Source organism: Felis catus, chromosome C1 (genome assembly GCF_018350175.1).
Source record: "Felis catus isolate Fca126 chromosome C1, F.catus_Fca126_mat1.0, whole genome shotgun sequence".
NCBI classification, from domain to species: Eukaryota; Metazoa; Chordata; class Mammalia; order Carnivora; family Felidae; genus Felis; species Felis catus.
Genome location: NC_058375.1, coordinates 188,078,901 through 188,089,754, shown reverse-complemented (window position 1 = coordinate 188,089,754; position 10,854 = coordinate 188,078,901). Strand labels below are relative to the sequence as shown.

At 40.2% G+C, this 10,854-nt stretch overlaps 1 protein-coding gene across 1 annotated transcript in view; it reads left to right on the top strand.

Annotated features, from left to right (window-relative positions):
- The first annotated feature begins 917 nt into the window (after positions 1–917).
- The window catches only part of SUMO1 (small ubiquitin like modifier 1), a 29,324-nt gene continuing 19,387 nt past the window's right edge, over positions 918–10,854 (top strand). The window contains exon 1 of the mRNA XM_045034292.1: positions 918–1,067. Coding sequence (XP_044890227.1) covers positions 1,056–1,067 — 12 coding nt within the window. The 5' untranslated portion in view covers positions 918–1,055. The remainder of the gene's footprint in view (positions 1,068–10,854) is intronic.

The window sequence follows — 10,854 nt, the reverse complement described above, 5'->3', positions numbered from 1 at the left end:
AAGGTCTAGAAGATTTATGCCTGTTTTCTCCTAAGAGTTTTAAGTTTACATATAGGCCTCTATATGTAAGAGTTTACATATAGGCCTCTGATCCATTTAATTTTTCATATGTTGTGAGGTAGTGATCCAAATTCACTCTTTTCCATGTGGATATCCAGTTGTCCCAGTAACATTTGTTGAAAGACTTCTTTTACCATTAAATTGTCTTGGTATTCTTGTCAAAAATTAATCAGTGTATGAGGGTTTGATTTAATTCCAGATTCTCAATTTTATTTCATTTACCTAGATCCTTATCTTCTACCCTATGCCAGTAGGGCCACTGTATTTTAAAGATGAAATTATGTAAGAATCATTTTTTAGCTCAGAGCAACCAATTCTAGAGTTGGAATTACCTCCTCCTCCCTACCAGTTTAGAACTTTCCCAAGAATCTCTTTCATCAGTAGCCATCAAGATTGTGTCCAATGGGATCGTTTTGTTTTGTTTTGCTTTTTGAAAAATCAAGGTCATGTGTCAGGCCAGGTGGCTGATTAACCACAAGTTATCTCTAAGGTAAGAAGTACTGGTATTCAATAGAATTTATTTAGGGAAGTTGACGACCAAAGCCAGGAAGGGACAATTGAAATATCTTGGCTCAGCTTTCAAAAACGTGCAAGGTGTCGGAGGGGTGGGAGTGCGGGCTGTCAGTACGGTTCCAAACAGTGAGACTGGGGACCGGGAACTTCTCCCCTGGAGTACAGGCTCCGGACGGAGGCGAAGGGTCGTCAGTAGAGCTGGGGAGACTGGTGTTAATTCACTCGCGCTACCACCAATAAAGCAGCTCTCCGGCCCTCCCGCCTCCCGGCAGCTTCCCCCACCCGTTTTCCCGCCTCGCCTTTCCTCTTTTCCCGATCCCTCCTCCCAACGCGTAGCGGAAGTGACGCGACGCGTAGCGGAAGTCCCTCCAGCCGCGGTGTTGTGCTGTGGGGAAGAGAGACGGATTTGTAAACCCCGGAGCGAGGTTCTGCCTACCCGAGGCCGCTGCTGTGCGGAGACCCTGGGTGAAGCCACCGTCACCATGTCTGACCAGGTACCGGACTGGGAGCGGTCTGATAGTAGTGGCCGAGTCCTTACTCGGCTGGTGCGCCTGCCTCTCGGCTGGGGCCGGGGATGGAGGCGCGGGGGAGGGGAGCGCGGAATGGGGGAGGGGGCGGCCGGTGGGGACTCGGCCGGAGAGGGAGGGGAGTGGACTAGTGTTGGAATCGCTGGGGCCTGCAGCGGGCCTCCGGGAGCCGCCCTTGCTCCTCTCCCGGCCTGCTCATTACCTCCCTCACCCGCCCCCCCCCCCCCCGCCCCAGCGTCTGTGATCGCGGCCTCCCTCGAGTCGTTCCCCCTTCTTTTTCCGGGGTCGGCCAGGTGCAGAGCCCAGCTTCAGCTTCCCTGAGAGGGTCCCTGGGGAACATGTCTGTCTCCCTGTCCTGGGGACTGACTGTAGAAGCAGGGCCCTAGGCCCCAGTTATGTAACGGGAGACCATCCCAGCCCGGGAGGCTCTGTGGCCCTGAAAAGCGGGTGGACTCCACTTTTTGGTTCTCGGTGTTTAGATTGTCCAGGAGTGGGGGCGTGGGGGCGGGAGACGTCTGGTGTTGCTGGGAACCTAAAAAGCTCTGCTTTCTGTTCGGATTGCAGCTTGGGTAGGGCCGCCGCTGCTCTGCTGAGTCTTTTGCAGTGTGTTGGTGCAGAGCTGTCGCCTCTTTTCTTGTACTTTCCCATTTCTTACTCGGGATTGGTTCAGAAACTCTCCAGTTGTAAGAGAGCACTCAGAATAACCAAGAAACAAAGTAGAAAGAAACTGCTAGGGCAACATTTCATCTGGGCATTAACCTGAAGCTGACTGATACTTTTGAAGGAAAGGATAGGAAAACTCAATGTAGAGCAGTTGCATAACATTCACCGAAAGCTGCCTATTATGGCAAAGTGCTCCATCTCAGTGTTAATATAAAAAATTTACTTGGGATTTGCACTCGATCAGGAGTGTTCAGTTTTGCTTGTTAAGTTTTTCTTCCTCATCCTTTTTCAGTTAACCACGTTTATGGCTAGTTTTTAATTCATAACGTTTGTGTCTGGACCGTTTTGTTTGCTCAGATGACTGTGACTTTTTAAAGTCTCTTTGGATCTTTCGCTTGTTTAATGATATTTATGTAGAAAAGTTATTTTTCATTCAACTCCATAATGTACTTGCACTTTTAAATTTAACACACTTGTTTCCCTGGCTTTTAACCCGGTTCAGTTTTGTACCAGTTTGTGAAAGCAAGTGAGGCTTTTGTGGATTTGTACTATTGTGCAAAATGTACGTTGGTATTTTTAAAGCTTAATCATAATCTAGATTAATTTTGGATGGCTCTTAACAATCTAGATTAATTCCCAAGTTGGTATGGGAATTATAAGTGGCATTATAAGTATCTCCCTGGATAGTTGTTTACTTGGTTACCAGGGAGGAAAGAACAGGTGTAAATGCTTAGTTTCATCAGCCTTTTATTTTGATGCTAGGAAGCATGTTGAAATTTACTATAGTCTGATGAAAGAGCAATGTACAGAAAGAATTATAAACTAAATTACAGAATTTATTGCTCCAGTCATTGAATTCCAGTCATTGAGAGAGACATGAAAGAAGAAATAGAGGACCTAGTACACTAACAGGTGGCCAGAAGTTCTTTAGATTCTGTTTTAGAAGGTCTTTGAGGCCAAAACTATCCATGATAATACTAGGACATTATTTGTCTTTTTCACTCTGATCCTTTCCTGTGTTTTCAGTGGTGTTTTTTAAACACTAACGTGGCCTGTGATATCACAACAGATTGAAATGTAGAAGCAGATGTGAAAATCTAGCTGCTGTTAAGCCAGACGTTAAAGGGATTTGCAAAAATGCAAAATAGTGCTGTTCTTCTCACTAGAAAAAACTGATGTTCTTCTCATTTTATTTTCAATAAAAATATATTATTTGTTAATATATAGTGGGGCTTTTTAAACGGATAATTAAAACATTTCTCAGTTTCAATGTCTAACTGTAAACCTGAATAAATATAACTAACCTAACAAAAGCTTTATGGAGTTCCAAATAACTTTTTAAGAGTGTAAGAGTCCTGAGACCACAAAGTTTGAGAACTGTTGCTCCATTCTGTTTAACTAGCATCATTATTAATAATCAAGACCCAGTACAATTTCAGTGTTGGGTGCTAAGGGTTTAAAGAGGTATGAAGCTGAACTCTTACCCTTAAGAGGCTTATGAGCAAGAATAAGAATCTCAAGTTATTACTGTGCAATATCAGCAGCACGAGACTGACCCACTGTCCCCAAGAGACAATCTTAACTTAAACCAAGTTCTTTAAGGAGGATGCATTTTCTGAGTCACGTCTCAGAAATTTGTTATCTGGCGCTAAGACATTGCAGCTGAGTAACAATTTTAGGTTAAAATACAGGTGGACGTTAAAATCACACAAGACTTGAATTGCTGGGTTTTCTGTTGATGAGTGAAAAATTATTTTGTGAATTTGAGTAAAATACCTTTCCTGTAATTTTAACAATTGCCAGCATTATCTAGTGGATTTGTGAACCATTGCTGAATAATCGTCTACAACAGGTTCTAAACCTAAAGTTCATGGGCCCTAAAGGCTGAAAATCATTGAAATTGTATGGAGCGTTTTGTTATTTTTACATGTGTATTTTTCTTTTAATTTATTTTGAGAGCAAGTGTGCGAGCACAAGCAGGGGAGGGGCAGAAAGAGAGGGAGAGAGAGAATCCCAAGCAGACTCCACACTGTTAGCACAGAGCTCTACGTGGGGCTTGAACTCACAAACCATGAGATCATGACCTGAGCTGAAATCAAGAGTTGGATGGCTAACTGACTGAGCCTCCCAGGTGCCCTGGTATGTGTGTATTTTTTTAGGGAGAAAAGGCTTATAGCTTTCATCAGAGGTACATGATCTCTCAAAAAGGATAAAGACAATCCTTTAACCAATAGTAGATCTCATTGGGTGCTCTCCTTTGCCTGATCTCAAGCAAATCTAAGCACTTATATAGAACCAGAAGCTTGCTATCAAAATTGGTGTGGGTAATTTGTACAAATATTTTCCCTTTTTTCTTTCCTTTATTCAAGTTTATAGTGTTCCCGCCATGCCCAAATCATCAAAGGCAGCATGGACTTCAGCTCTTTAATTCAGGTCTATTAATTTGTAATAATTAGATGACTGATTTACTTCAAATGCTAACTATTGTAAGTAAGCACATTCACTCTCCCCACTCCCACCTCAGAGAGAAACTGAATGATTTTCTTTTATTTTCCTTTTAGTCAAGGATTTGGAAGCATTATGTAGTTCTGGTTATCTGTTGGTACCTTACAAACTACCTCAAAACTTAGAGGCTTAAAATAACAGTTTTCTATTTTGCTCATATATCTGCAATTTGGGCAGCCCTGTGGGCTGGACTTAACCATTGCTCCTTGTTGTGTAGGGCCTCAACTGGGATTACATGGTTGGGTGCTGGAATGGATGGGCTCTTCATAAAGTCACAAGGCCTCTCTTAGTGGTTTCACCATGTGTTTTGCTCAGCATAGGAACCCCAGAATATTGAGCTCAGGGCTCATAAGAGTGTGAATGTTCCCAGAGAACCCTGGCTGGAAACCTCAAGCTTCCTAGGACCTAGCCTTGGAAGTCACTTCTGTAGTCTGTCGGTCAGGCAGATCGCTAAGGCCAGCCCAAATTCAAGGGAAAGGCATTTATTTATTTATTTGGGGGATCTAATTGACCTGTAATATGTTAGTTTCAGGTATACAACATAATGATTTGATATTTGATGTATGTAATGTGAAATCATGATCATAAGTCTAATTAACATCCATCACCACACAGTTACAATTTTTTTTCTTGTGATGAGAATTAAATCTCTTAGCAATTTTCAAATATGCAGTACAATATTAGCTGTAGTTAACAAGGGAAAGGCATTTAGACTTCATTTCTCAATGGGAAGAGTAACAAAGAATTCATAGTTATCTTTAATCTGCCACATTAATTGTATTTCTTCTGTCAGGATTGCATTATTCCCTGCAATATTCTTTGTATCTTCCTGTTGTTGATGTTTACTTATCTTACTGTTAGCTTGAAATAGTAGGAGAATATGATGAATTGGGTATATATTAAAATTAATAATTATGTATACTACTATTTATATGTTAAAAACTGTAACTATAACTTAAGCATGTAGTGATACATACAGTAAGCATTGCATGCCCCGCGAGAGGATTGATAGATATATTCTATTTTCTCCCTGATAGATACATGAGGTGCTGTTAGTGGATGTTGCAAACATAAAAGTTATTAATAAAACATTGCAAATAAAATGTTACCTAAACAATTTTAATAGTATTTTGAAAACTGAGTATGATTGTAATGGTTGTAGTACTCGTGAAGGTAGATGAGTAGTTCAAATTCAAAACTATAAAGCCATTGTCAAATAGGTCTTCATACCTTTTAGCCCCCTTAGCATTTAGAGTGTCTTTTATATTAGCAATAATTGCATCCCAGATAAACCTCATTGACTGTGATACTGCGAGCAAAGCTGAGAATGTCTCTATTATAGCTTTTTAAAAAAAATGTTCATTTCAGAGAGAGTGAGCACAAGTGGGAGAAGGACAGAGAGAGAGGGAAAAAGAGAATCCCGGGCAGGCACTGCGTTGAGTGCAAAACCCAATGTGGGGCTTGATCCCATGAACCATGCATGAGATCATGACCTGAACCAAAATCAAGAGTTGGACGCTTAACTGACTGAGTCACCCAGGTGCCCCTCGACTATAGTTTTTATATATAGTGTTAAAATTATTTACTTAAGTGTTCTTCATTAGAATGCTTTTGAGGGTCAGGAATCAGGCTTTTTTATTCATCCTTTTTTCTTGAAGTGCCCGGCACAGTGACTGGATACTTACTTTTTTTGAAGGAATGACTGGTCGGATTCATTCATTTAAACAAGTTATTTATTGAATGTTCTAGGCACCATGCTAAGCCCTAGAATTGGAGGGTTGCCTCAGAAACTTGAAGCAACTGGTATCTTCCTCCTCTTCTTTTAGCCTCCATGATGTTTTGTTATTGAGGAAGAGTTGGTTGTCATGGAGTAGTTTTCTTTTCATGGTGATTTTACATTACTTCTTGATCTTTACTTCTACTAACAATAGACCTGGAAACTTTATTTCTAAGATCAAATCATTTGTTTCTTCCAGAACATTAGAATTATTGTGGATAATTTTCTCTAAGATAGGTTTAGTACCCCATTTTAGAATTTTCTCAAATTGTGGTTTTTGGGAGGTAGATAATTTTTGATATTCTGCTTCTTTAAAAAAGTCATGAGTATGGGGCTACTGGCTAGCTCAGTCAGTTAAGTGTCCGGCTTCGGATCAGGTCATGATTTTGCATTTGGTGAGTTTGAGCCCTGCATTGGACTCAGTGTTAACAGCTCAGAGCCTGGAGCCTTCTTTGGTGTGTCTCCCTCTCTCTCTGCCCTCCCCTGCTCATGCTCTGTCTCTCTCTCAAAAAAATAAACATTTAAAAAAAAATCTTTAAAAAGTCATGGGTACATTCTCATATCTACTATTGAGCACCTTACTTTTACAGTTAAAACATTTTTAAAAAATTTATTTTAAGTAATGTCTATACCCAATGTGGGGCTCGAACTCATGACCCCAAGGTCAAGAGTTGCATGCTCTTCTGACTAAGCCATCCAAGTGCCCTCTTACTTTTACAGTTTAAATTGTGGATATTCCTGCAACATAACTTAGGTTATTTAAAGATGTGTTATATTTATTATACTTTTTTATTTTGACCATTCTTTTGGTCAGTTGCTTTTACTGAGCTAGTGAGAATCTGTAGGAAAAGTGGAGTTCTGTTTGCTGGACTCTGTCTGTTTTCAATATCTAGGCACAGTTATTTTTCAAGATTTTACCAAAGATTGATATTTGTATCAAAAAGTGCACATAAATGCATAGCTTGCTGAATTTTGACAAACTGATCACATTCATGCAGCCAGTACTCAGATTAAGATCCTCTGCCCTGACTACTAATTAGATTAGTTTTGCTTGTTTTTAGACATTACAATGTTATGTAAACGGAGTCATATGGTATATACTTCTGTATTTGACTTCTTTTGCTCAGCATTGTTAGATTAGTCCATATTATTGTGTTCTTAAATTGCATTGCTAATTCTATTCCATTGTGTGACTGTACCACAATTCTCCACCCTGCTTTTGATGCACAAGGAGGTAGTTTTCTAAGTTCTGTTTTTTTTCTTTTAATGTTTATTTAAATTTTGAGAGAGAAAGAACGCATTGGCACAAGCAGGGGAGGGGCAGAGAGAGAGGGCGACAGAGGATCTGAAGTGGGCTCTGCACTGACAGGGGAGAGCCCGATGCGGGGGCTTGAACTCATGGACCGTGGGATCATGACCTGAGCCAAAGTCAGTTGCTTAACCAGCTGAGCCATTCAGGTATCCTAGCTTCTGTTTTTAACATAAGACAAATGATACCTATTTATAGTACCTCCTTTGTCAGTTTGGATTTCTTTTCGGCCAAGTAACAGAAAACGTGATATATAGTAGGTTAAACAAGTATGTGTTTATTTTTCTCATGAAATGAGAAGTCTGTGGGAGCCTGGGTGGCTCAGTTGGTTAAGTGACTCTTGATTTCAGCTCAGATCACAATTTCAGGGTCGTGGGATTGAGCCCCACGTTGGGCTCTGTGCTGAGTGTGGAGCCTGTTTAGGATACTCTCTTTCCCTCTGCCCCTTACCTCTCCCCCACTCACACACTCTGTCTCTCAAAAAAAAAAAAAAAAAAGGAAGTCTAGACATAAGTAGTTCAGGGCTGGTAAGCCAGCTCCACAATGTCTTCATACTCTTTTCTCCCCCATCCATAACAGATGTTTTCACCCTCATGCCTATGTCCTGTGGGCACAGAGAAGTTACTTTGTGTATTTGTTCCAGGTAGGAGAAAGAGATGGAGCAAAGGGAAAAAGTATGCGCCAACAACAAATCTGTCAGTGTTTTTTATCTCATTGGCTGGCACTGTGTCACGTGGCCATAATAGAAGCTGAGAAATATGCTTTTTGGCTAGGCATACCTAGGCTTCCCTTTGTAAGGAAAATGGAGAAAGGGGATATTGGATAGGTAATTAACAATGTCCGCCAACCTCTAAATGTGTATGCTGGTACTTTTGTATACAGTCAAGCCAGTTTGTTCCAAGCTTTGAGTAGGTCCATAGTCTAGGCTCAAAGAGTGGTTTGCACAACCAATGTGATTTTCAATTACAATTTTTAGTTCTTGGTAAGTTGCACATCTAGTGTTTAACCACCGTTCTAGAGTTGAATGTAAATTTGCAGAAGATCCAGTGTCTGGACAGCTTGACTTAAATGTTGAAGTTATGGAGCTAGGTCTGGTTGGTTCCATTCCAGATTTCCAGTACTGTGTCTTAAGTTTGAACACACAGCATGAATCTGAAAATGTATGTTTATTTTGTGTTTTTAGAATTGTGGTAAATCCATTGAAATAGGAGGGGGCTGATGTTACTGTATTTTGGGTTTTATATCTTTTAATAATATATTAATATATTTTAATAATGGGTGTAAGAATTTCCAACTTGAGCTATGTTGAATTTTTTTCATTAGGAAATAAAATGAAATAAACTGAAGAATTCTAGTCAGACCTGTGGTTAACAGATTTTTTGATACTTTGAGTGATTGCATTTTCTGTGAAAGGTTTTATGGAAAACTTTAATGTGTATGTAATTATATCCATATACCCATCTCCTGGCCTATTTTATTTCATCTACATTACATTGCTCTAATCTACTCCCTCATAGTCTGAAGACAATCCCAGGTGTATAATTCCATCATAAATATTTCAGTATGTATCTGATATGTGATAATAGTTATCACACCTTAAAAAATGAGCAGATTTGTTAATGTCCTCAAATAAGAGTAAATATATTCTTTCTTTTGGGGTTTCCCCAGAATCTCCCCACCTCCTTTCAGAAGAATGAACAACTCTTGTGTAGCTGGAAGGGTCATTGACAGATGGGAGGTAGTTAAGTGTGATGTCCTTTCATGTGATTAAATTGTCAACATACTGGGGGCGCCTGGGTGGCGCAGTCGGTTAAGCGTCCGACTTCAGCCAGGTCACGATCTCACGGTCCGTGAGTTCGAGCCCCGCGTCGGGCTCTGGGCTGATGGCTCGGAGCCTGGAGCCTGTTTCTGATTCTGTGTCTCCCTCTCTCTCTGCCCCTCCCCCGTTCATGCTCTGTCTCTCTCTGTCCCAAAAATAAATAAAAAACGTTGAAAAAAAAATTAAAAAAAAAAAATTGTCAACATACTGATTGCCAGTGCCCCTAAGCAGAGTTCTTGTTCTTTCGACTTTGAAATGGCACAGTAAAATTCTCATGAATTTTGTACGTTTGTAAATGGATTTTGTACATTTGTTGTGTTTTTCGTTCTTTCCAGCCTAATTCTCTTTCCAAATCCAACCATCTTCTATTTACAAGCTATTCCCTCTATGGCTTGGAAAGAAAAGTTGATAGTGCGTGGTAAATTCCTTTATCATTCCAGTTACCATGATTCAGGCTCTGGATGACACAAACCTGAAAATTTAGAGGTTTTTGGTTCCTTTCTTTGATCTTGTACATATATTTACTTTTCTTTCCATTTACCTGTTTCTTCTGTTCTAAGGCCATGTATCCTTTCCAGCCAAATCAACCAGCCCTCTCTGGGAGTCTCTTTTCTCTGATGACCTAGTGTCCCAGAGCCAGTGCTGAATGCTTTCACTGTTTTGTAGCTAGTGTGCCATACCATTCTGTATTGGCTGCTTTTTCACAGGGGAGAGAAGGAAAGAAGACATACAAAAGACACTGAGATCACTGGAAATGATCATTGGCCTTTTTTGGCCAAGATCTTCTCATTTTTCAGACTAGTTTGTCAAAAGAAAAAAAGGTAGTACATGAAAAGCTGGATGACTGCATTAAGCAAGCATGAGGCTATTAAACAAGTGGTATAGATGATATTGCCATAGTGCTTCAGATTTCGGAAGAGGTCACCAAAATGTAGTGACTAGGGAAAGTGGTAACTTATTTTTGGAAATTTCATATCCTGATTGTTTACGTGTTCTTTTTTTTTTTTTTTTACAGTCTTGACGTCTTTTATTTTTTTTTTACATTTATCAGCCATGAATTCATAGGGAATGGGTTCCAACAGCTCAGGCTCCTTTCCATTGGTTCTCACAAAGTGTGCTTCTCTGGGTGGGGCAGGCTGGCGCTTCAGTTGAACCCAAGTACCTTTCTCCTTGGCTTCCTTCTTTTTCTGATCGTTTTCCTTCACACGCTTCAGGAAGCTGTCTCGGCTCTTTGAGTGCTTAATGTGCTCGATATGTACATTAATTCTCTTAGCAAGAATCTTGCCCTTAACTTGTTTGTTTACAACAATGCCAACAGCATGCTGGGTAACATTGTAGACTCTTCCGGTTTTGCTATGGTAATTTGTGGGGCATTCCTTTTTAAACAGTGCCCATTCCCTTGATATCCACAATATCACCTTTCCTGTAGATTTGCATGTATGTTGCCAAAGGAACAACTCCATGTTTTCTAAAAGGCCTAGAGAACATATAGCGAGTACCTCTCCTCTTTCCCTCTGTGTTGGTCTTTTTGGCGAATTACTGGAAGATGGTGGTTCCGGCCGAAAGGAAGGCTGTTCACATGTTCTTATGCAGTTGAAGTGAATTATCTTGTATTTCCAACTGTAAATATAAAAAACTGAAAGGATTTAGTAAGATTTTGTGGGGTGATACAGAAAATAAT